The 25,240-nt window shown below is 52.3% G+C and overlaps 1 protein-coding gene across 2 annotated transcripts in view; it reads right to left on the bottom strand.

The window, feature by feature from the left end:
- Nucleotides 1–25,240, bottom strand: part of ITGAD (integrin subunit alpha D) — a 33,375-nt gene that overhangs the window by 8,008 nt on the left and 127 nt on the right. Inside the window, exons 2-23 of one of the 2 annotated variants that reach the window (XM_024233564.2) lie at nt 24,375–24,480; nt 21,260–21,363; nt 21,056–21,126; nt 20,814–20,928; nt 16,464–16,594; nt 15,016–15,161; nt 10,990–11,143; nt 10,742–10,892; nt 10,158–10,231; nt 8,154–8,283; nt 7,800–7,942; nt 7,462–7,602; nt 7,161–7,370; nt 5,664–5,794; nt 5,386–5,543; nt 4,026–4,180; nt 3,640–3,771; nt 2,344–2,417; nt 1,982–2,123; nt 378–494; nt 189–268; nt 6–89 (exon numbers count right to left, since the gene is read on the bottom strand). In XM_024233564.2, the coding sequence (XP_024089332.1) occupies nt 6–89; nt 189–268; nt 378–494; nt 1,982–2,123; nt 2,344–2,417; nt 3,640–3,771; nt 4,026–4,180; nt 5,386–5,543; nt 5,664–5,794; nt 7,161–7,370; nt 7,462–7,602; nt 7,800–7,942; nt 8,154–8,283; nt 10,158–10,231; nt 10,742–10,892; nt 10,990–11,143; nt 15,016–15,161; nt 16,464–16,594; nt 20,814–20,928; nt 21,056–21,126; nt 21,260–21,363; nt 24,375–24,480 (2,749 nt within the window). Of the gene's footprint in view, nt 1–5; nt 90–188; nt 269–377; nt 495–1,981; nt 2,124–2,343; nt 2,418–3,639; nt 3,772–4,025; nt 4,181–5,385; nt 5,544–5,663; nt 5,795–7,160; nt 7,374–7,461; nt 7,603–7,799; nt 7,943–8,153; nt 8,284–10,157; nt 10,232–10,741; nt 10,893–10,989; nt 11,144–15,015; nt 15,162–16,463; nt 16,595–20,813; nt 20,929–21,055; nt 21,127–21,259; nt 21,364–24,374; nt 24,481–25,240 lie in introns of both variants that reach the window. The other variant, XM_024233563.2, reaches the window with a different exon arrangement.

The raw sequence follows: 25,240 nt of genomic DNA, 5'->3' as shown, positions 1-25,240 counted from the left end.
GGCACCTGCTGATCATGGTGTAGACTGCGTACTTCACCGGGAGCTCCAGCTGGAAGGTGGCCTTGCTGCTTGAAGCCTTATTGTTCTCGCTGGAGAAAGCAAGGGGGACCAATGGGAAGGAATCCAGGAGAGGGGTCTCTAGCCGGGGCATGCAATGGAGGGTGGGGGATACCCTGGCCTGGACCCACCTGCTTGCACTGGCCCTCATAAGCATCCTGTCTCCCAGGGTGGCCTTGTAGGAGACATCGAATGTGACTATGAAGGTGCCCTGAGGGAAGAAGAAGGAAAGAATGGGGATAAAAGGAAGGGCATGGCTGAGTGAGGGACGGATTGGGACAAGGGAGGACAGTGATGGGGATTTGGGGGGAAGCACTGACGTTAGAGCCCTCATGGAAGATGGGGTGGTTGACGCTGCAACGGCTGCTCCTCAGGCCCTGGTCCTCAGTGGGCACTGTCTCACATGCCAGGTGCAGGGCGCGCTGATGGGGCTGCTTCTAGGGGAGGAGAATGAATTTTAAAAAGTTACCCGTGTGCATGTGTGGGCTTGATACACAGCAATGGTGGCACTGCAGAGCACTAGGGAAAAGGACAGACTTTTCTTTTTATGTTGTTTTTTTTTTTTTTTGAGACGGATTTCACTCTTGTCACCCAGGCTGGAGTGCAATGGCGTGATCATGGTTCACTGCAACCTCCACCTCCTGGGTTCAAGCAATTCCCCTGCTGCAGGCTCTTCAGTAGCTGGGATTACAGGCGCCTGCCACCATGCCTGGCTAATATTTTTGTATTTTCAGTAGAGATGGGGTTTCACCATGTTGGCCAGGCTAGTCTCAAACTCCTGACCTCAGGTGATCCACCCACCTCGGCCTCCCAAAGTGCTGGGATTACAGGTGTAAGCCACTGCACCCGGCCAGGGACAGACTTTTCAATCAATTTCCATCAATGCCAGGAAAATTGACCCATACAAAAAAATTTAAACAATAAGAAGAAAAGTAAAGAAAGAATAAGAGGAAGAGGAGGAGAAAGAAGAAAAATAAATTGGATCCCTACCTCACTCCATAAATTAAAATAAATTCCAACTGGATTAAATACTTAAATGTGAAAAAGCAAAACCATGAAGCTTTTGGAATATAATATAGGGGGCTATTTTCATAACCTGGAAGTGTTTCTTAAATAAGACCCACACACAGAAACAATATGGTCAGGTATGGTGGCTCACGCCTGTAATCTCAGCACTTTGAGAGGCTGAGGTGGGAGGATTACTTGAGCCCAGGAGTTTGAGACGAGTCTGGGCAGCATGGTGAGACCCTGTCTCTAAAAAATAAATAAATAAATAAATAAATAAATAAATAAATAAATAAAAATTAGCTGGGCGTAGTGGCATGCACCTGTAGTCCCAGCTACTCAGGAGGCAGATGTGGGAGGATTGTTTGAGCCCAAGAGGTCTAGGCTGCAGTGAGTAGTGATTGTGCCACTGCACTCCAGCCTGGGTGACAGAGTAAGACTCAGTCTCAAAAAAAGAGAGAGAGAGGGAGGGAGGAAGGGAAGGAAGTAAGGGACGCGGGGGGGAAGGGAGGGGGGAAGGAGAGAGAGAGAGACACAAGGAAATGATGACCACAAAGTCAGAATAGTGATGACCTTTGGGGAGAGGATGGAGCTGTGATGGGGAAAGGTACACCGGGAGGGGGTTCTGGGGATGCTAGCAGTGATTTATTTCTTGACCTGGATGTTAACTCTATGGTTTGTTTAATATTATTCATTAAACTGTATATATGCTTTATGCACTTTCTCTCTGTCTGTCTCTGTGTGTGTGTGTGTGTGTGTGTGTGTGTGTGTGTGAGAGAGAGAGAGAGAGAGAGAGACAGAGAGAGAGAGAGAGAGAGCGCATATCATCACAGAACAATTTTGAAGAACACTCTGTAACTCCCGGGGCTACAGGGCAGGGGAGAGGCCACCTCCCACTAGAGCCTACAGCAGTTGTTACCTGGACTCCTGACACCCGTCGGTGCGACAGCCCTGCTGGGTAGTAGAGGCTGACCACAGTTCCATAGGAATCCTCACCCGCGTTCCACACAGTCACAATCACGTTGAGCTCCAGGGAGCTCCCCACAGTCAGGGTCTGCAGGCTGAAGGGGAAGGACGAGGCTGGGAGTGGGACTCCACTGGAAATAGGCGGGAACTGGGAAGGGCAGGGTAGGATCCCAGGAACTCCAGAGCTCTGGGCCAATAACATCCCAGTCAACATCACTTTTGTTAGAAAGAGAGCCAGAGAGCAGCACAAGCATCCCAGGAGGATGGGGGACTCGGAAGCCCGAGTGTCTGGATATGAAAGGAGTTACAGCTCACCCTGAGAAGCTGAGGGTGACACCCAGGTCCCCTTCACAGAGGCCATCTTGCCCACAGTTCTTCTCGAAGGGGAGCTGCAGCAAAATAGTATATTCTGTTCCCATCTGATGTCTTAGTCTGTCTCCAAGCCCCTCCTTAGAAGCACCCATCAACATTGAGCATTACTAAGCCACTGCCCCCAGCACTTTGCTGGACACCAACAAGGGGCGCAGGTGCGGTTTGGAGGTTGGCATATAAAAGAAAGATAAGACAAGATCCTTGGCTTCAAGGGACATAAAGTTCAGTTGAGTCACATCCAGCTTATCCTGGAACAATTATTCCACAAACATTATTAAGTGCCAATAATTGTGCAGGTTCTGGGTTGGGTGAGGGCTGGGGGAAGGTGGAAATGACAGGCAAATTCGACATGGTTCCTATGCTCAAAGAAACTACAGTCCCAAGACAGCCTCAAATGTAGATGCAGATGGTTATAACAGCCACGTGATATCTGCTGTGGCACCACCTTGGTGTAACAGGGACCAGAGAAGGAGCGGCAGCTGCTGAGTGTGGCCTTCAGAAGAGAGGGAGGTTAAGGCTGGAGCTTCAGGGGGAGACGGGGAGAGAAGGCAGAAGGCAGTGTTTTCCAAATGAGGGGTGAAACAGGGACAAAGGCACAGAGGTAGGAATGAGGAAACTTGGGAGGGTTCTGGGAATGAACAAGAGAGTCTGTGCTAGGGAAAAGTGGGAACTGCCTGGGATGTGTACAGTTCCTGGGTGCGTGGATGGAGGTGGGAGCAGGGCCTAAGACCAGAAGGGAGAGCAAGGCTGGCACATTTATGAAAAGCGTGCCTAGTAAGGGGGAGTGGGATGCCATGAAGCCAGAGAGGCCAGGGGGCCAAGTCAGAGAGGACATCACAGGGAAGGACTAGGGTCTTTGTAAATGCAAGGGAGGTTACGCAGGGGAGTGAAGAGCCTAGATTTGCATTTTAGGACCAGTCGACTCTAGCTCCTCTATGGAAAATGGGTGGGAGGGTACAACAATAGATACGGGAACCACTTCGTGTCAACTCTGGTGTAGGTGGGAGAGAATCGAGGGGCTGGGGGAAGGCAGCAGCTGGGACCAGGAGGAGAAATGTGTGGACTTCAGGTCAGTCCTGGAGACAGAACCCACAGGCCTGGGTGTGAGGAGGAAGGGAGAGACTGAAGTCAGGTTTCTGGACTGAATGTGGTTGGGTGATGGGGAGCTACAGTGGATTCTTAAGCACATGGAGACAAAATGAAGTCAGCACATCCCTGGGACTTCATCGGAAGACTCACAGAAGCAGTGAAGAGGTCTTGTGAGCCCACGGCCAGCACAGGGCGCAGGTTCTGGGGGGAGGGGACGGGCTGTCTCACCAGCGAGAAGTTGAGGTGCAGAATGATGGGGCTCACCACATCCTCCACACAATCCTGAGGGAGAACATGCTTTCAAGAACCTGCTGTCCTCTCTATGCTCCACCACAAGTCCCCCTCCACTGCATCCACTCCCCACTGCCCTGACAGTGCTCCCTCCAAGCCGTGGAGCCAGGTTTTTCTGCCCTAACTTCCCTCTCTCCAGCCCCAACATCCTAACCCTTCCCACCTCGCTCAGCAGAGAACGGGGGTGCTCCAGGCCAGCCTTGGGCTCCTCCTCTCTCCCCCTTCCCAGAACCCAAAGTCCTCACTGGCAAAAGCAGCTTCAGGGTTTCACAGTGAACCCCCAGTCCCAGGGTTTTTCTTCGAGTCAAAGTCGGGTTCTTGGTTTCATTGAAAATGGCACGAGAAGTCAGATGGCCTGGGTCCAGTGCCAGATCAAACCTGACAGAGCTTTGGATGTCACCTGAAGTGCAGGGGAGAGTGGAAAATGAAAAGGCAGAAATAACCTAGAATGCTCCGTTTTCATTTATTTGTTCATGCAACGCATGTTTGCCGGACACTGCTATGGACCATGAAGTGTACCACGTGCTGGGGATACATGTGGAGAAGATAGATGGATGGATAGATGATGGATGGATGGATGGATGGATGGATGGATGGATGGATGGATGGCTGGCTAGATAATAAATAGATGATAGACTAAATAGGCGCCAGATTAGATAGATAGATGATAGACAATAGATGATAGATTTGGTAGAGGATAGATTAGATAAGTGATAGATGATAGATAATAGGTGATAGATTGATAGATGATAGATTAGATGGGTGATTAGATTAATAGATAATAGATAGATGATAGATTTGGCAGATAGATGATAGATTAGCTAGCTAGATAGATATGGCCCCCACTCTCATGAAACTCACAATCTAAGAAAGAAGCCAAGCACATGGGCCGTGATGTTGCAGCGTGATCAGTGCAAGGGGAGGCTCTCCTGTGGTTCTAAGGAGAGCACACTTGCTGGACCTGGCCAGGCTGCCATCCCGGATGGACCATGGCTAAGCAGCCACCTGGAGAATGAGCAGGAGCCAGGCGGGGAGTGGGGAGAACGTCCGGGACCATGGGAACAGGGCCTAAGACCAGAAGGGAGAGCGAAGCTGGTGCATTTACGAAAAGCGTGCCTAGTAAGGAGGAGTGGGATGCCATGAGGCCAGAGAGGCCAGGAGGCCAAGTCAGTGAGGGCATTGGAGGGAAGGACTGGAGTCTTTGTAAATGCAAGGCGGGTTACGCAGGGGAGTGAGGAGCCCAGATTTGCATTTTAGGACCAGTCGACTCTAGTTCCTCTGTGGAAAATGGGTGGGAAGGTGCAAGAAGAGATGTGGGAACTGCTTCATGTCATGACTTTGGTGTAGGTGGAAGGGAATCAGGGGCTGGGGGAAGGCAGTGGCTGGGGCCTAGGAGAGAACTGGGTGGACTTCAGGTCAGCCCTGGAGACAGAATCCACAGGCCCAGGTGTGAGGAAGAGGAGAGAGAATGGGCCAGGTTTCTGGCACAGGTGGTGAGTGGATGTGGAAGTGAGATTGGATTCCTAGGCCCATCCCATCCTCAGGATGGCATTGGGGCCCCTAATGGGATGAGGAGCCTGGGCCCCCTTTATGGGGGAAACGCACCTAGCTGGTCCAGTGAGCTTTTCTGGATGGTGAGACAGATGGTGGCGTCCCCAGCTTCCAGGGCACTGGGCCTCTCTTCCCAGCACTGGTACACAGCCTTGGCCACCTCCACAGGGCTGAATCTCATGGCCACCCCCACTTTCAGCACCGGCAGACTCCTGAGGGGCAGAGTAGTGGGGAGGACAGAACACTGGCTTCTGGGAGGGTAACGTGGCTGGTGGGGCAGCACCGGTGAATCAGACACAGCGCAGGAGGGCAGGATGTTGGGGAGTCACTACCTGAGCAGGAGCACCTGGCCCCGGGCCCCCACAGCCAGGTCCATCAGTCCATCCTGGGTGAGGTCCTGACCCCCGCTCAGCGCCTGCCCAAAATACTGCAGCCTGGGGGAGAGCTGGGAGCCGGCAATCCGCTGGCCAGAAGAGAAAAGGGTGAATCAGGCTGGAAGATAGGGGAAGAAGTTGGAAATAAGTAACAAGGGGAATATGGAGGTAGGACCGTGGCAAAGGGAGAGAAGGGGTGAACTGTGAACAGATGTCATCAACAAGAGCCTGAAAAGAGGAGGTAGGAGTCGGGAGATGATTGCTAAGAAATAGATGTAGGAGTGGAGATTGGAAGGGTGTCCTGGTGACCCAAGTGTCCTTCATTCAATCAGTCTCTAGTTCCAATTCTGACTCCTCCACGTATGAGCCACGAGGCTGTGGGCAAGGACTCAATCTGTCTGTCCCTCCGTTTGCTCATCTTTCCAGCGACCCGCTGGCCAGAGAGATGGGAGAGGCGGAAGTCAAAGGGAGGTGATGGGAAAGGTTTGAGAAGAGAGATTTGGACAACAGATTGTGGTGAAAGAGGATCTGAAGAGAGAAATTAGAAAGGAGAGATGTGGAGATAGAAATTGAAAGCAAATACAGCCAGGCGGAGTGGCTCACGCTTGTAATCCGAGCACTTTGAGAGGCTGAGGCAAGCAGATCACCTGAGATCAGGAGTTCGAGACCAGCCTGGCCAACATGGTGAAACCCCATCTCTACTAAAAATACAAAAATTAGCCGGGTGTGGTGGCACACGCCTGTAATCTCAGCTACTCGGGAGGCTGAGGCAGGAGAATCGCTTGAACCCGGGAGGCGGAGGTTGCAGTGAGCCAAGATTATACCACTGCACTCCAGCCTAGGCGACAGAGTGAGACTCTGTCTCAAAAAAAAAAAAGAAAGAAAGAAAGAAAAAGAAAAAAAAAAAGCAAACAGGGTGAGGACCTCGGGATCCCCAAACAGAGAAGGGGGCTCTTTGGGTCCAACCCGTCGTGAGGGTGCAGATTGGTGAGGAAGTAAGAGCATAACAATAGGCGTATAATATATTTGTGTATTCATCACTGGTCAGGTCACTCATGAACCTTCAGTGAGTGCAGTGGTGATTGCCTTAGTACTCTCACTGTTATTTCTACAAGAAGCCTAAGGAGTTGGTTTTATCATTTCTGCATTTTATAGAAAGAAACTAAGGCTGACCAAGGCTGTCAGTCACCTGCCTAAGGCCACACAGCTCAGGATGGCTGGCCCGGCCAGAGATTTGAACTGGCCTCTGACCTCAAAGCCTGCTCTCCCAACCATTAAGCTGCCCACACAGATGGAAGGCTTTCTGGAACAAAGCAGAGAAGAGAGATGACGTGTGCTTGGCTGACAAACCACTGCAACAAGAAAGGGAATGGTGACAGAGACAGGAGGCTGTGTTCAGTGAACTCAGGACATGGGAAGGAGCTGGGACTAAAAGAGGCTGAAGACGGGCCTCACCTGGCTGTAGGAGGGGCTGATACTGGATTCTGAGGCTCCGTGAAACAGGTAGACAGCACCCCGGTTCTCCTGCTCTCCCGGGGCCCCAATGGCCACATCCATCAGCTTGTCCTCATTCACGTCCCCCAACACTGTCAGGGCTGCCCCAAAGCGGCCCCAGGGGTGGCCCTGCTCACCACGGAGAACAGCGTCACACTGCCACGGCACCGTCTGCTGAACACAAGCAGTGTCAGACCCCAGCCCAGGTGACGCCTCCACCCACACCGGACCCCACCCAGCCTAGGTCCCATTAGCCACTCACCCCCCTAGGCAAGGGACACACGGACACCTGGCCCCCTTGGGTCTGCTCATAGTAATGGGGAGCCCCAATGAGGATCAGGTCGGTGCTGCCATCGCTGTCCACATCCACAGAGCAGAGGGAGGCCCCGAAGTAGGAGCCGATCTGGAGGGCAGAGCCTGGGTCATGCTGCCTGTCCCCGCCAGAGGCAGCCCTGTGGGCCAGGGTCCCGCCTCTCCCCAGGCACCAGGATCTCTCCCAAGGCCCCCAAAGCCCCTCCATCCTCTCCCCAGCCCCGGCCACTGTCCGCCCCCTCATCCTCCCCACCCTCATCCTCCCCTCTGGCTCCTGTCACGCCCAACCTGCGTCCCTGTGACTTCGGCCTTCATCCTCCATTGCCTGGACATCTGGGTGAAGATGACAGCCTTCCCAGTATGCTGGTAGCGGGGGGCCCCCAGGACCAGGTTCTGCACCCCCTTCCACAGGGCTAGCTCGGTGGAGTAACCTGAGGGGCCCAGGCCTCAGCACAAAGGCCCCCATTCCCCCTCCCCAGAACCCTGGACCCCCACCCCAGGCAGCGCAGCCCCCATCTTCCCTCCCCAGAACCGTGGAACCCACCCCAGACAGCACAGCACCCATCCCCCCTCCCCAGAAGCCTGGACTCCACCCTGGGCAATGCATCTCCAACCTGTCCCCAACCCCTGGCCGTTTCTCACCCAGGTAAGAGTCCCTCATGTCCATATTCTCCTGAGACATGTTGATGAAGGTGGGGCTCATATTTGGGGGATACAGTAAGGCACCTCCAGACCAGCTAAAGCTCCCCACAGTCCCCAGGAAGAGGCCATCCTGGGAGGAAAGAATTCCAGGGCTGGGCAGAGACTAGAGCGGGAAGACAGCATATCCCAGAGACACGCCTGCCGCCCGCATCACTCGCCATCCAGGCTTTTCTTCTCTGTCCTCTTGGCCTGCACCAGCAGCCTCTGTGCCTCTGCCTGTCCCCACAGCCACTGCTCCGCCAGCCCCCTCTCCTCTCACTCACCGCCCTGTCTGCCCCTGCTGTGCTCACCGCTGCCTCTCTGTCGACTGCCCCAGTGCCAGTCTTCCCCAAACCCAAATGTGCAGCCACCCCCACCGGAAAACCATTGCCAAGGCCCTTACTGTGGTACCTAGGACCCTTCCCCATCAAAGCCATGGAGCATCCCTCTGTTCCAAAGCACATCAAGCCTTTGGCCAGGACACCTCCCTCCCCTTCTTGTTCTCTGGGACTCAGCTCATTTCCCCTCCCTGGAAGAGTCAACTTCATCTTTTTTTTTTTTTTTTTTTTTTTTTTTGAGACAGGCTGTTGCTCTGTCACACAGGCTGTGATGCAGTGGCACAATCATAGCTCACTGCAGTCTTGAACTCCTGGACTCATGCAATCCCCCCATCTCAGCCTCCTGAGTAGTTGAGACCACAGGCACGTGCCACCATGCCTGGCTAATTTTTTTTTATTTTTTGTAGAGACAGGGTCTCACTATGTTGCCCAGGCTGGTCTCAAACTCCTGGCCTCAAGTGACCCTCCCACGTCAGCCTCTTAAAGTGTTGGGATTACAGGTGTGAGTCACTATGCCCGGCTGGAAAAGTCAACGTCAATGTCGCCTCCTCTGTGGGGTCTTCCTCAGCTCCTTCAGGGAGCCACAGGCATTTCCTCCTGGGTGTACTTTGTTTATTGCTTTCTTGAACTTTTGATATGGATAATTTAGAACACATACAGAAGTAGAAATAAATGTATAATGAACCCCCAAGTACGTGTGACCTACCTTGAGTGATCAATTCTTGACCAATCTTGTTTCATTTCACCACCCCCTAGACACCCCCAAATTACTCTGAAGTAAACCCATCTGGGTTTTTGTTTGTTTGTTTGTTTGTTTTTTGAGACAGAGTCTGGTTCTGTCGCCTAGGCTGGAGTGCAGTGGCAAGATCTCGGCTCAGTGCAACCTCTGCCTCCCAGGTTCAAGCGATTCTCCTGCCTTGGCCTCCCAAGTAGCTGGGATTACAGGCATGAGCCACCACGCCTGGCTAATTTTTTTGTATTTTTAGTAGAGACAGGGTTTCGCCATGTTGGCCAGTTGGTCTCAAACTCCTGACCTCAAGTGATCCGCCCGTCTCAGCCTCCCAAAGTGCTGGGATTACAGGCGTGAACCACAGTGCCTGGCCCCATCTGGATCCTTTGAATACACACGCACTTCCAAACCACATCTTTGATCCCACCTGGTCCTTCTCAGCCTCCAGCCCTCTCCTTCCAGGCTGCCTGGGCTCCCTGGGCTCTGGCAAGCCTGGCTCTCTCCTGCCGAGGACCTGGGTTCTGCCTCAAGACCTTGGCACTTGCTTTGTCCTGTGCCCAGAGCAGTCTCCCCTGATTTGTCCAGGGCTGGCCTTTTCCATTACTGAGCCTCCTCTGGCTATCTCTCTCTCTACCCTGATGCTTAGTGCTATCTGAGATGCTCTTGCTTACTGTCTCCTCCACTAGAATACATGATCCTTGAGAGCAGGAACCCAGGCTACCCTCCTCCCTGCTGTGCTCCTGGCCCCCAACACACAGCATGGGGGCCTCTCCCTGGCGAGAGGGTGAAATTGAGGACGGGGTCTGCTCTTGTTGATGTCTAGCTCCCAGTCCCCAGCCCAGGGTGGGCGCAGAGTTGATATCCAAGAGCTATGGATTGAGGGCAGGCTCTACCCACCATTGTGAGGGCTGCGCTGAAGCCTTCTTGGGACATCTCGTGCTGGAAGGAGCTGCTTGCCCTGGACTGGGTTCCTGTGGGGAAAGAGGTCACTGAAGTTCCTAGAAGCCATGAGACCCATGAGGACTCAGAACGCAGGGAGGAGAACATGATCTGAGGCTTAGGTTCCGGACAGCAATTTTGAGTGAGTTGTGAACAGGAATGGCCCATCAAGACTGTGCGGGATAGGCTGGGCACAGTGGCTTACGCCTGTAATCCCAGCACTTTGAGAGGCTAAGGTTGGCAGATCCCCTGAGGTCAGGAGTTCGAGACCAGCCTGGCCAACATGACAAAACCCCGCCTCTACTAAAAATACAAAAATTAGCTGGGCATGGTGGCGTGCGTCTGTAATCCCAGCTACTCAGGAGGCTGAGGTGAGAGAATCACTTGAACCCAGGAGGCAGAGGTTGCAGTGAGCCGAGATCATGCCACTGCACTCCAGCCTGGGGACAAAGTGAGACTCCATCTCAAAAAAAAAAAAAGACTGCGCGGGACAATTGGGTGGGGACCCCTTGGCTCCCAGGCGCACCCTAGCTTCCATTTACCCTCAACTGCATAGATCTTCTCCTGCAGCTGCTTCTGGATGCTGCCAAGGGCTGCAAAGTTGTCCACCTTGAACACGTGGTCCTGCGGAGGCGCTGAGCCAATGGTATTCAGCTCCTGCCTGGCGTTGGGTTCCTGGAAAGCGTGTCCCACCTGCAGCAGAGAGGCAGCTGAGGAGGATGAGCCCAGCAGTACTGCACCTGAAGGAGGTGCAGGCTGAGCCTGGGGCAGGGGTGAAGAAGAGGCGCACCCCAATAGCGTAGCGGATGATGCCAGCCTTCTCTGCCTGGGGGATGACATCACTGTATTCCAGGGGATCTTTGTACTTCTGCCCATCTGTGATGACAATGAGGATCTTCTTGGCACTTTTTCGGGCCCCATTCTTATGATGAAATAGCTGTGTCCTGTCGGGGAGAAAAGGAAGACGACTCTACTGAGATGTGATTGATTCTGGAAAGACATCATTTGCAGTGCTCTCATCTGGAGAGGCTGGGGAGTCCTGGCACCCTCACATTCTATCAGGCATGTTAAGGAATTGATTTGGCCATTTTTGGTTTTCTTTTGAAATGGAGTCTCGCTCTGATGCCCAGGCTCTGGAGTGCAGTGGCGTGATCTCGGCTCACTGCAACCTCCGTCTCCCAGGTTGAAGCGATTCTCCTGCCTCAGCCTCCTGAGTAGTTGGGATTATGGGTGCCCACCACCATGACCGGCTAATTTTTGTATTTTTAGTAGAGAGGAGGTTTTACCATGTTGGCCAAGCTGATCTCAAACTCCTGACCTCAAGTGATCCACCAGCCTCAGCCTCCCAAAGTGCTGGAATTACAGGCATGAGCCACCATGCCCAGCTAATCTGGCCATTTTTGAAAGCCACACAAACCATAATTAGATCAATAATAAAAGAAGTCACATTCTTTGTTTCTAAATTCTATCCATGGCTGAACTCTCTTCCCCAGAGGCAGTGTGGTTCAAAGCCGGGGCTTTGGAGTCAGACACACTTTGGGCATGGGACTTAACCTCTCCGGGTCTCTGCCTCTCTCCATGCATGATGAGGGTAACTGTGCTGTAGCTGTCTCTAAAGATGGCCCCCAGTGAACCACACCTGGCTCCCTCCCACACTGGACCTGGCCTGGCTGAGTCCCACTCTCATCAGTAGCGTGCGGTGGAAGTGACACCATGCCAGTTATAGGTCTCAGAAGCCTCGGTTTCTTTTGCTTTTGCACTTTTGGGAGCCCTCAGCCACCATGAGAGAAGTCCGGCTGCCCTATTGGAGGCACCCATGGAGGAAGGCCACCTGAAGTAAGAGGCTCAGCCGTCCCCACCAAGCCTGCCTTCCAGCATATCCCCCAGAGGCACCAGACAACGGCTTAGTGCTGGGTTGTTTAACCCACTTAATTTGGGGATGGTTTGTTAGACAACAGTAGATAACTGAAACAAGTAGTGTCAGGTTATCCTGAAGATTAAACAAGGTCAAGCTTTTACAGTGAATGGCCTACGGTGACTACTAATTAGATAACAGCTGTAACAAACATTTAAAAATGTAACTATTGGCTGGGCACAGTGGCCCACGCCTGTAATCCCAGCACTGTGGGAAGCCAAGGTGGGAGGATCACGAGGTCAGGAGTTCGAGACCAGCCTGACCAACATGGTGAAACCCCATCTCTACTAAAAATACAAAAATTAGCCAGATGTGGTGGCACGTGCCTTTAATCCCAGCTACTCAGGAGGCTGAGGCAGGAGAATTGCTTGAACCTGGGAGATGGAGGTTGCAGTGAGCCGAGATCATGCCATTGCACTCCAGCCTGGGCGACAGAGCAAGACTCTGTCTCAAAAAAAAAAGAAAAAAAAAAGTAACTACCTGCTCATGTAACTCTATAAACTCAGATAAACTCAAAGCAAATACACACAGGTGCCAAATACGATATTGGAAATAACCCAACTATCCAACATGGGGTAAAGGGTTTATAGCCAGTCATGACCTAGCCTGTTAGTAGACACAGCCATTTCAAAGGAAAGCAGTATGGGAGGCAGAGGCAGGAGGATCTCTCGAGGCCCGGAGTTCAAGACCAGCCTGGGCAACATAGCAAGACCCCATCTCTACAAAAAATGTTTTTTAAAATTAGCCAGGTGTGGTGGCATGCACCTGTGATCCCAACTCAGGAGGCTGAGTCAGGAGGACTGTTGAGCCCAGGAGCGGGAGGCTGCAGTGAGCCGTGATCGTGCCACCACACCCCAGCCTGGGTGACAGAGTGAGACCTGTCTCAAAAAAAAAAAAAAAAAAAAAAGGAAAACAAAAAATTGTGGACCTAGATGAGGGGGAAAAAAACCCAAACAGGATGAAAATAGCTTCTGCCCTGAATGTGACCATACAAAATAAGCCTGAATAAAGATGAGGATGGAAGTGGCATTGTGCTATGCAGCTGAGATTTATTGATTCACTTGTAAGTATCCCTTGATGTTACTAAAATACTGTAGGGCAGTTGACTAGAGGGACTGTAGGTAATATAATACTTCTTTTTTAAAGTTTCCTTACCATTATTGCCGTTTGGGTTTTGCTTTGTTTTTGTTTTTTTGTAATAAAACTTCTTTTTAAAAAAAGAAGAAAGAAAGAGAAGAAAAGAAGAAAGAGAAGGAAGAGGCTAGGCATGGTGGCTCACGCCTGTAATCCCAGCATTTGGGAGGCTGAGGCGGGCAGATCACTTGAGGTCAGGAGTTCGAGACCAGCCTGGCCAACATGGTGAAACCCCATCTCTACTAAAAATACAAACATTAGCCAGGTGTGGTGGTGCAGGCCTGTAGTCCCAGCTACTCAGAGGCTGAGGCAGGAGAATTGCTTGAACTGGAAATACAAAAATCAGCCGGGCATGGTGGTGTGCACTTGTAATCCCAGCTACTTGGGAAACTGAGGCAGGAGAATCCAGGAAGCCAGAAGATGGAGGTGGCAGTGAGCCAAGATTGTGCCATTGCACTCCAGCCTGGGCGACAGAGTGAGACTCTGTCTAAAATACAAAACAAAGAGAGAGAGAAGGAACGAAGTGAGGGAGGAAAGGGAGGGAAGGGAGAAAGGGAGGAAGAGAGGAAGGGAAGAGAGGAAGGAGGGAAGGAGGGAGGGAGGGAGAAAGGAAGGGAGGGAGGGAAGGGAAGGACTGGCAGCAGGGAGGTCCAATCCTTGGCTGAGTCCAGCCCTGAGATGGGCTTGGCTCTGGGGAGCAGAGGCTGCTGGGAAATTTCCTGCAGTCTGGGCATGAGAGCAGGACTGGAGTTGTTGAGAACCACTTGGTCACCCCTGCCTCATTCATTTTTTTCCCCAGGCCCCACCACTGGAAGAACTTTGAGGGGTGAGGTGGAGACTCCAGAATGGGACACTCCCGTGTGACTTTAAACTTACAGGACAGACGGAGGCCTTCCTCTGGGTTGTTGAGTCACAAGGGGCCACTGTTCAAGGCAGAAGAGCCTCCCAGAAGTAAAGAGGGTGCGTTTGGCAGGAGCATCTCTTGTTTAAGCCAAATTCTAACACCACCCCAGGGCCGCTCCCAGGGGTGTGTGCAGGAAGCCAAGGATCCCCGACCTTCAGCCCAGCTCCTTCCCACAAGAACCACATGCCCTTCTCGGGGGTCCCACCTCTTACATCGTTTTAGGAATAGACCACATGTGCACGGGGCAGGCCCACGGTGAGTGCCTGGGTAGCACAGGGGGTGCGCAGGGGTGAGGGATGCAGGAGAGGAGGTGAGTGGGGAGAAAGGCACCAGGACAACCTTGGGTGACAATTCCTGAGTCCCTGACTGCTCCATCCTCTGATAAAACCTCAGGCATTTATCCGACACCTCCTGCGTGCCCTGGGCTGAGCACCCCACACACATGATCTCAATCCTAAGCTGTGAGCTTATCTTCATCTGAGAGTTACTGAGACTTAGAGCCCATCACCCCCAGGGTTGCACCCAGAGTAGCTCGCAGGAAGCCAGGATGGGAGCCTGATTTGTCTGAGCCAAAGCCTGGGCCTCTGGCTGCTGTGGGGTGGGGAGGGGTCCTGGGGTCCAGGCTCTGCAGAACCAGGCAAAGGGGAGGCACAGCTGCAGAGGAGCCTAGTCCTATATCAGGGAGACCGGCGGTGAGGCAACCAGAAGCACCCCAGGGGGAGGTTCTCCCTGCAGCCCCAACATGCCCCTTGGTAGCCCCTTTCCCTGGAGCCTCCCTCAGCCTCTGAGAAGAGCTGTGCTGACCCAGGGTTAGGAAGTGGGGGTGGCAGTCACGTCAGCAGGCCGGGGTCAGGGGTGCTTACACCACTTTCAGGATGCCCGTGGCCGTGAACGTCAGGCCTTTCAGTTGGACGATGGGATCCACCAGGCTCTGCTGGCTCGGGCTGGTCCGGAATTGGGTGAAGGTGAAGTGGATCTTCAGGAGGTTTGAGTACTGCATCAGTGCAAACTGCAAAGGCCAGTGGGGAGGGCCCAAGGCTCAGTGCCTGTTACTATTGTTTTTATTTTAATTTTTTGTAGAGACAGGGTCTCTCAAACTCCTGGCCTCAAGTGATCCTCCTGCCTCAGCCTCCAAGTAGCTGGAACTACAGGCACATGTCACCATGCCTGGCTTTGTTTTTTGTTTTGCTTTGTTTTGTTTTGTTTTTGGTAGAGACAAGGTCTCACTATGTTGCCCAGGCTGGTCTCGAACTCTTGACCTCAAGCAATACCCCCACCTCAGCCTCCCAAAGTGCTGGGATTACAGGTGTGAGCCACCACACCAAGCCATATTGTTTTTAGTTTTAATAAACTTTATTTTGGAATTATTTTGGATTTACAAACCATTTCCCATGTGTTTTGAGGCCCTACAAATAATATACTGAAACCCAGAGAAGAAAATTCATTGGCCCAAAAGTACAAAATATAAACTGGAAAATCTAAATCAAATGATATTTCCTTCACAGTTTATTAAAAATAACTTTTCCAACCACAATATTTGCTACCCTTAGCTTTTTAAAAATTTTATCACACATTAAATCAATTTGTGTATTTCCTCGCTTCTCAAGAATTTGTGGCTGGGCGTAGTGACTCACTGCCTGTAATCCCAGCACTTTGAGAGGCCAAGGTGGGAGGGTTGTTTGAGCCAGGAGTTGGAGACCAGGTTGGGCAATATAGCAAGACCCCATCTCTACAAATAAAAATTTTAAAAAATTAGCCAGGCATGGTGGCATGCACCTGTAGTCCCATCTACTCAGGAGGCTGAGGCAAGAGGACCACTTGAGCCTGGGAGATCAAGGCTGCAGTGAGCTATGATTGCACCCCCACACTGGAGCCTGGATGACAGAACAAGACCCTGTTTAAAAAACAAAAAAGTGGGGTTTTTTTGCACATACATAGGCACTAGTTATTGGAAAATAAAATAATAAAAAGAAATCATTCGTTACATAGAAAATATAATAAATCATCAATCAGTTGGCTGAGTTATGGTCAGTCAAATTTCATAGCAAAATTATTTTTTAAACACTTTCAATGTTTTTAAACAGCAGAAACATTGTATTTCCTGTAGCTTTTGGACACATTTTTAAATGCCAAGGGGGGCCTCCTAGGTCAGGGCTCAACTTGGGCCTGTGCTGGGACCATAGCTTCATTCTCCACCCCAGCCCCATCACACATGGCTCAAATGGGCCTGCCCCCACCCCCTCCCGGGATGCCTCCCCCAGGCCAGCCTCCCCCATCCCCCAACCCCCAGCTCCAGATGCCCAGTCTTCACCAGGGTGTCAGTGCCGTCAAACTGGCCCATGACAGCTTGGACAAAGCCCTTCATCTGGTTAAAGTCATTTTGGTCAATGCTTCCAGAGCCGTCAATCAGGAAGACGATGTCCATCTCTTGATGTGGACACTCTGTGGGGGAATGGGGAGGAATCGGAGATGCACCGTGGGGGCCCAACCCCCTCCTGCAGCTCCTGCTCAACAGAGCCCGGGGACTGTTCTTGGCTTCCCCACCTGGTTTCCTACCTCTCTTTGGAGGAGGCCCCAATCTGCCACCCCAGCCCCCTGCTCCCTTCCTCCCACATGGCCTGGAAAGAGAGGGAGGAGAACACAGGACCCAGGTGGGCTCCTCATCCATGTAATCAACAGATATTCATTAAACACAGATGCGAGGGGTGCCACAAGCATCATGGGCGAATGTTTAGCAAAGTGGTTCAGGGCGCGTGTTCTGGAGCCAGTGTGCCTGGGCTAAACCCCAGCTCAGCCACGTGCTAATTGGTGAATTCAGGCACATTACTTAACTTCTCTGGACTTCAGTGTCCCTATCTGTAAAATGAAGGTAATAGCAGTGGCTACCACGTGGGATTACTGCAAGGATAAAGCAACATGCACATGGGTGCTGGAGACAAGTCCTGGCCCTCCGCCAGGGTCAGCCACTGGTACCATTCTCACCATGTGCCAGGCACCTTCGAAGCCTGTAGGATATGCCTGTAGGGGTGCTGTGGGGGTGGGGCGGGGGTCCACCCCAGACCCCACCCTACCCCAAGTCAGGTCAGAGGTCCTTATTTCCAGCTACGTGGAGTTGGCTCTGAGCTGAGTCCCTTCCCAGGAATCACGCTAGGCAGAGGGGAACTGTTGCCCACTGGGACACCTCCTGCCCCTGGAGGAAACCTTTACCGATGACTGGTTCAGCGTCTGAAGGGCCAGCTGCACTCTGAGCACCTCAGGCATTGGCTGAGGCCTCTGGTTTTTTCATTTTCTGTTTTTTTGAGGCAGACCCTCACTGTCACCCAGGTTGGAGTGTAGTGGTGTGATCACAGGTCAGTGCAGCCTCGACCTCCCCAGGCTCAGGCAATTCTCCCACCTCAGCCTCCTGAGTAGCTGGGACTACAGGCATGTACCACCTTGCCTGGCTAATTTTTGTATCTTTTTGTAGAGATGGAGTTTCGTCATGTTGCCGAGGCTGGTCTCAAACTCCTGGGCTCTAACAATCCACCCACCTCGGCCTCCCAAAGCACTGGAATGACAGGCAAGCATCCCCGTGCTGACCTTGGGCCTCTGTTATGATTGCATTGCATCCACCCTTCATGTTCCCATGGGTGCAGCGCCCAAGAATATTCCCAGTTGGGAGTGGTGGCTCATGCCTGTAATCCTAGCACTTTGAGACGCTGAGGTGGGCGGATTACTTGAGGTCAGGAGTTCAAAACCAGCCTGGCCAACATGGTGAAACCCCATCTCTACTAAAAATACAAAAAAATTAGCCAGGCATGGTGGCGGGTGCCTGTAATCCTAGCTATTTGGGGGGCTGAGGCAGGAGAATCACTTGAACCTGGGAGGTGGAGGCTGCAGTGAGCCAAGATTGTGCCACTGCACTCCAGCCTGGGCGACAGAGTGAGACTCCATCTCAAAAAAAAAGAACATTCCAAAGTGACCTCAGAGTCTGTGGAGTTCACTCTGCAATCGTGAGGGCACATCATATGCACATAAACAAATAAGACTTTTCATGCTGTCCCCAGGCTCATGGGAGGTGTGGCCTGTGTTCAGGGCCCAGTTGGTACCTCCACCAGCAGCCACATCCTGTGCTGCCCACAGGGCGGTGGGAGATCAGGCCACCAGAGCACTAAGGTGTGAGGCCCACACCACAGGGATGTGGTTTTTGCCCTCTGCCTACTACTGCAGAAAAAAAATGCCTTTTCCTCTTTCCTCTCCACCACCCCACTTGCTTAACCACTTGGTGCTTCAAGGGTGCTGGGGAGAAACAGAAGGTCACTTCCTTCCTGCTTCTTCAATTACCAGCAAATCTTGACATCCACGGGGCAGGCTGCAGATTCCCCCAGGAGCTCCCCTTTTTTGCCCACATCTGGGCAGCCAACATCTTGCAGTGGTGGCTGTTTTCTCAGCTGCATCAAGAAACCACCCTCTCATCCTCTCTCGGGCCAGGTCTGTGGCAAATCCTCTCACAATGTCTCTTCTGTTTCTTGGTCTTTTTATTGTATCCCCCGGTCTTCCACTAGCAGAAGCCTGGACTTATCCTTTTGAAAAAGGACCCCACCAATCAGACAAGGATGGCTCAAGCTCTGGGCTCTGCCTCTTGCTATCGATGGGAACTCATCTATCTGAACCTTGGTTTTCATATCTGTAAAATGGGAATGGGCCTGCCCACCACCCGGGATGTTGTGAGGATGCAATAAGGTGATTCATACCAGGTATTCAGCACTGCCTGGCACACAGGTGATCCTCAGTGGACCCTGGTCCCTTCCACTTGGACCCACACCCTCCTTGCCTGCACCAGTTTTGTGCTCCAGTCCCATTTGCATCAGGCATCCTACCTCATGAGTTCCACAGATGGCTGTGAGAAGACATTTACCCCTTGTTTTTAAGTGCCACCTCCCTAACCTGGCTTCACAGACATCTCAGACTGGGCATGGTCCCCCCAAGAGCCCTGGATGTCCCTTCCCCCTTCCCTGGGTCCCCTCCATAGACTTCACCCTCACCATTTGCTCTGGGAATGTTTCTGCTGCTGCTCCACCTTTGTCTAAAGGCCCAGCATGCCTGTCATCATGTCCTCTCTGGTCTGAAGCCCCCCCTCGGTCAGCACCCTGAGCGACCCCTGGCATTCCCTCTCGCACGGCAGATGAGACAGTTTGCCTGTATCTTCCTCCCAGTTCCAGCACGCAGTCCCCAGCTGGAAGATGGGTCAGCGGGGCTATCACATACTATGTGCCAGGCAGGGTTCCAAGTGCTTTATGCACCTCAATCCCTTTCATCTTCATAACCCCCTGATTATTGAGCTCTATTTACCAATGAGGAAACTGAATGGCTTTGAGGGAATGAAGCTTCAAGGGAATGAAGCCTGGTGCCCATGGAAAACAAACTTGGGAACCACCATGATGCAGACCAACCCTCAGAGAGATGTCATGGTCGTGTCCCCAGGCCCTGTTCTCTGTGGAAGACATGGGCACTGACAAATTGCACATCGCGTTTTCCGCAGCCCTGTTGTTTGCTCCTCTTCGAGAGGAAAGTTAGTTTGGGGAATCCTGGAAGTTCAGCAGTGAACCATCCAGAAGAAACACCTCCCTCATGGATTTATCTTCCTCACCACGTTCTTTACCACCCTAAGGTCCTTCCTCTGAAACTCAAGAAGTGGCCATGCACCTGTTGGCAACTGGAAGATGCTTGTGCCCTCCACAGCCCGCACAGTGGGGTTCCTCTCTGCCTCCATCAGAACTTTTACCCCTCAGGCCAGGCACAAGGACTCACGCCTGTCATCCCAACACTTTGAGAGGCTGTGGCAGAGGATTACTTGAGCCCAGGAGTTCAAGACCAGGCTGGGTAACATAGCAAGACCACCATCTCTACAAAAAACAATTTTTTTTTAATTAGCCAGGTGTGATGCATGTACCTGCAGTCCCAACTACTCAGTAGGCTGAGGGAGGAGAATCACTTGAGCCCAGGAGTTCAAGGCTGCAGTGAGCTATGATTGCACCACTGCACTCCAACCTGGGCGACAGAGCAAGACTCTGTCTCAAAAAAATTAGCAGGGTGTGGTGGTACATGCAGCCTGACAGAGACTCTGTTTTTTGATTTTTTTTGAGATGGAGTTTTGCTCTTGTCACCCAGGCTGGAGTGCAATGGCACAATCTCGACTCACTGCAACCTCTGCCTCTTGGGTTCAAGCAATTCTCCTGCCTCAGCCTCCCAAGTGGCTGGGATTACCAGGTGCGTACCACCACATCCAGCTATTTTTTTATTTTTTTTTTTTATTTTTTTTTTATTTTTTTTTATTTTTAGTAGAGAGGTTTCACCACATTGGCCAGGCTGGTCTCAAACTGCTGACCTCAGGTGATCCGCCCACCTCAGCCTCCTAAATTGCTGGAATTACAGGCCTGAGCCACCATGCCTGGCGGGGACCCTGTCTTAAAAAGAAAAAAAGAAAAAGAAAAACCCTACAAAGAACTTCTATCCTGGAGCAGCAGGACTCCTGCCTGAGCCGCCCTCCCCTCCTGGCTTCTCTCCTAGCCACACTTGGCCCTCCAGTGAGGGCACAGGGGCCCAGACACAGGCCTCATGCCTGCTCACCCTCAGTGCCAGCATGTGCTCCACAGGGAACCGCGGCCTGGCAGGGACCTACCTGGCGGGGCGTCGGGGACTGTCTGGATGATCTCCCAGCGCGAGCCCAGCAGGAGGCAGGAACCCTTTGAGTACGAGTTCTCCCCACAGACTCTGTGCAGGGTCGGGCCACAGGCCTGAAGGCAGAAGCCTGTGAGCCAGGAGCCCCTAGCAGCCCCTCCTCCTTCACCCCCAGCCTCAGCCTCCTCCCCCACAACACCCCCCATCCCACCCCACCCCCCGTGGCCCGAGACACTCACTCACCAAGAGCCAGGAGCCGTTGGTGGAGGCTGCCAGGGTCAGGCCCAAGGACATGTTCACAGCCTCAGGGCGGACTGCGAGGGCAGACATGTGGGGTCTCACTCACAGCACACACTCATTTGCGGGGAGGGTCTGGACTGGAAGCTAAGTGGGGTCACAGTTGGGTCCAGGAGGGTTGAGGGGCCCAATTCCCAGGTGGTCACTCACTGTGCAGTGGGATGGGCTGGCACATGCCGGTGGCAGCTGCGCAGTCATACAGCCGTCCTGTCTGGTTGGCCACCACCACCTCCAGGGGTGCTCCCACCACGAGTCTGGAGACACAACCGTGCCCACGTCACTGCAGCCACAGGAGGGATGGGAGCAGTGGGCACTTGGGGGCAAGGAAGTGTCCCTCCATGGGGAAGTGAGACTCTGTGGGGGAAATTCCTGGCATTTGCCACTTGGCAGAATATTCAGAAATCAGGGCCCGAGTGTAACCCACAGATGCCCAGGGGCCATGCTGGGGTTTATTTGGTTTTGAGTCTGCATACGTACGTATGTGTGTATTTATGTTTAGAAATTTTTTTTTAACATTCACCAAAAAAAAAACAAAAAACAAAAAACTATTTAAAGACCAAAATGGCATTTCCCAATCATGGGTAAGTACATTACGTTTCTGAGTTGCCATTATTTTGAGCCACCCAAGAAATAAGATCATCTCAAGTTAATTGGAACAATTTCCTGAAGACACGTGCTTTCAAAACAAATAGTTGATTCTGTAATTCACTGGACCAATTTAAATATTGTAGAAGCAATTTCAATTGGCCAATGTAAAGCAGTGTACTAGGATCCATAACTGTATCTATAGTTATGTAGAGTCAATGGTTTGTTTATTTGCAAAACTCCCTGAGTGGGAAAGTTTTTTAATTTTGGAAATGTTTTCTCACTACCCACAATCTCCTCACCCCGGTGAGAAAAGCAGACAGATACTGGTGTATTTTAATGCGCCAAGCAAGGCTTCATTAAATGGCCATGTGAGGGCTCCTTGTAGGTGCCGCTCCTTTACAGAAAGCTACAATCCCTGTGCATCATGATTCAGGGGATGCCTAAGGCTTTGTGAAGAAAATCTGAGCATTGGCTAGAGAGGTAGCAGTTTGGAACCTGATGATATAAACGATGAGCAAAACTTGAGTGTAACCCATCAACCCGTATGTTTTTTGAGACGGAGTTTCACTCTGTCACCCAGGTTGGAGTGTAATGGCATGATCTCAGCTCACTGCAACCTCCACCTCCCGGGTTCAAGCGAATCTCCTGTTTCAGTCACCCAGCTAGCTGGGATTACAGGCACCTGCCATCATGCCAGGCTAATTTTTGTATTTTTTAGTAGAGACAGGGTTTCACCATATTGGTCAGGCTGGTCTCGAACTCTTGACCTTAGGTGATCCACCCACCTCGGCCTCCCAAAGTGCTAGGATTATAGGCATGAGCCACTGCATTCAACCAATGTATTCTTTTTTTAAAATGTGGCCTGAAAAACTGATGGTGACAGAAGTCTGACCAGGGGTTCTCTGGGTTTGTTGGGTAATGAGAAGGGGTCCACGGCAGCCCTGTGCCTGTGGGATTTTACACAGGAGCAGCTGACCTAGGTGGGGCTCACCCAGGCACGCACATGTGTATCCTTCATCAGATTGGGTCTTTCAGATTTGTGCACTTCAGCTGACCACATTTCCAAATAAAGAAAAACAAAACCCTGGTGCCTGGTGCTTGCTTCCATCTCCCCAGACTGCCAGTCACATGAGGAAGGGAGAGGGGTGTGCAGTTGGAGCTGGGTGACCTCTTATAGCTCCTTGTGACCAACTGAGCCTTCCTGTCCACTGGGGCTCACTGCCAGCACCACTTCCTCCATGGAGCCCTCCTGGGTCTGCTCTCTCCCTGCCTGTGTCCCCCAGACCTTGGTGACACCTGTGTCACATTGTGACTTGAACTCTCTGGGACAGGAGAATGTGAGCTCCTGGAAGTGGGGACAGGTTCATAATTTGTGGGTCCCAATTTGAAATAAAACTGTGGGGTCTCTTGGGGTTGGGGGGCTCTTACCTTTCTTCTGCTCTCTTCCTCAACCTGTCCTGGCGTTTTTTATTTGCTATGTAGTGTCCCACTCCCTTGGGGTACTCCCAGGGTGAGCACCCCTAACTGACTTTACCCAGCTCATGCCGGGGCGGAAGGTAGCAGCGGTCATTGCTCCCACGTGGGTGGGGGAGCCAGCAGCTGACACCCCTTCCCCAGGAGGCGGTGGGAGGTGGGGCTGCTGCTGAGCTAAGGCTGCAAACCCCCAGTGCATCTCCCTTCTCCCATGACTTTTTTTTTTTTGTCGGAGTCTCACTCTGTCGCCCAGGCTGGAGTAAAGTGGCACGATTTCGGCTCACTGCAACCTCCACCTCCCAGGTTCAAGCGATTCTCCTGCCTCAGCCTCCCAAGTAGCTGGGATTACAGATGCCCGCCACCACGCCCGGCTAATTTTTTTTGCATTTTTAGTAGAAACGGGGTTTTGCTGTGTTGGCCAAACTGGTCTCAAACTCCCGGCCTCAGATGATCTGCCCGCCTCGGCCTCCCAAAGCATTGGGATTATAGGCATGAGCCATGGTGCCCAGCCCTGCCATCTTTCTTCACTTACAAAACACAAATGCACAGATAAAATTTTTAAGAATTGGCAAGGCAGGGTGGCTCACACCTGTAATCCCAGCACTTTGGGAGGCCAAGGCAGGAGGATTGCTTGAGCCCAGGAGTTCAGCCAGTCTGGACAACATAGCAAGACTCCGTCTCTATAAAAAGTAAAACAAAACAAAACGAAAAACAGGCATGATGGCATGCACCTGTGGTCCCAGCTATTCAGGAGGCTGAGGTGAGAGGATCACTTGTGCCCGAGAGTTTGAGGCTGCAGTAAGCTGTGATTGCACCACTGCACTCCAGCCTGTGCAACAGAGCTGGAGTAAAAATAAAAATAAAAATAATCAGGAATTTCAAGAGGTCAAGGGCAGAACATTAAACTCCAAAGTTAATGAGTGTGGGCCCTGTGTGACTGTACTGGCCCCAAGAAGTGGGCCCTGCCTGGAAGGCCGGTTCAAGGCTTCCCTCCCGAGGTAAGGTGGGGTCTTGTCTAGAGTTTTGTGGCCTTTCCTGGGATTGAGAATAATACGTGCTGATGTCAGGGCCTCCAAGGAGCCAAGGAAAGACTTCTCACCCCTGCTGCCCTTCCTCCAGGACACCTCCCTGGGGTAACCCATGTGTACCCATCCATAGGACTTGATGTAGTGGAGGTTGGGGAAGGAGGGTGAGTGGGGCCTACCGAGATCCACCGAACTGCACCACGCTCTGCCCAAAGCCGCCTGCATCCTCCTGGAAGATCGTAGGCTCCTCCACATCCAGGTTGAATCCATGATAAGAAGCCAGGACTGAGGAATATTTGGCAGGCGGTGGGGCTGGGAGTTAAAGAAGCCCCAACCCCTCGGACCTCCCAGCCTCTTTTTTTTTTTTTTTTTTTTTGAGATGGAGTCTCGCTCCATTGCTGAGGCTGGAGTGCAACGGCACAATCTCGGCTCACTGCAACTTCCATCTCCTGGGTTCAAGCAGTTCTCCTGCCTCAGCTTCCCAAGTAGCTGGGATTACAAGTGCACGCCACCATGCCCGGCTGATTTTTATATTTTTCATAAAGATGGGGTTTCACCATGTTGGCCAGGCTGGTCACAAACTCCTAACCTCAGGGGATCTGCCCATCTCGGCCTCCCAAAGTGCTGGGATTATAGGCGTGAGCCACCGCACCCAGCCAAGCCTGATTTTTGATGGCACATGAATGTGATTCTGATGCAGTTTTCAGCAGGGGGACTCTTCCCTACGTGCAGTCAGGACTTGGGGGAAACAGGCCCAGGGAGGTGATGTCCAACCTTTCCCCCTCCCTGGTGGCTTCTGTGGCCTTCCACTCCCGGGGGAGGCTGGGGAGACCTCTCTCACCCACACCAGGGACCCCATGAGCGGGAGCGGGGAAGCCTGGGACAACATAGCCAGCTGGAGAGGTAGCTTAGTCGCCACCTGAGCACAGCCCCTGAGCCCCTCTTCATTCAGGTCACACTCTCCTGACTCCGGGCCACTCACACATGAAGCACTCCCCTGCCTCAGCTCCTCATGAGAGTGGTTGGAGCCGACCACCAGCCCCCA

Source organism: Pongo abelii, chromosome 18 (assembly GCF_028885655.2).
Source record: "Pongo abelii isolate AG06213 chromosome 18, NHGRI_mPonAbe1-v2.0_pri, whole genome shotgun sequence".
NCBI classification, from domain to species: Eukaryota; Metazoa; Chordata; class Mammalia; order Primates; family Hominidae; genus Pongo; species Pongo abelii.
The sequence above is the reverse complement of the archived record's forward strand: the minus strand, read 5'-3'. Positions and strand labels throughout refer to the sequence as shown.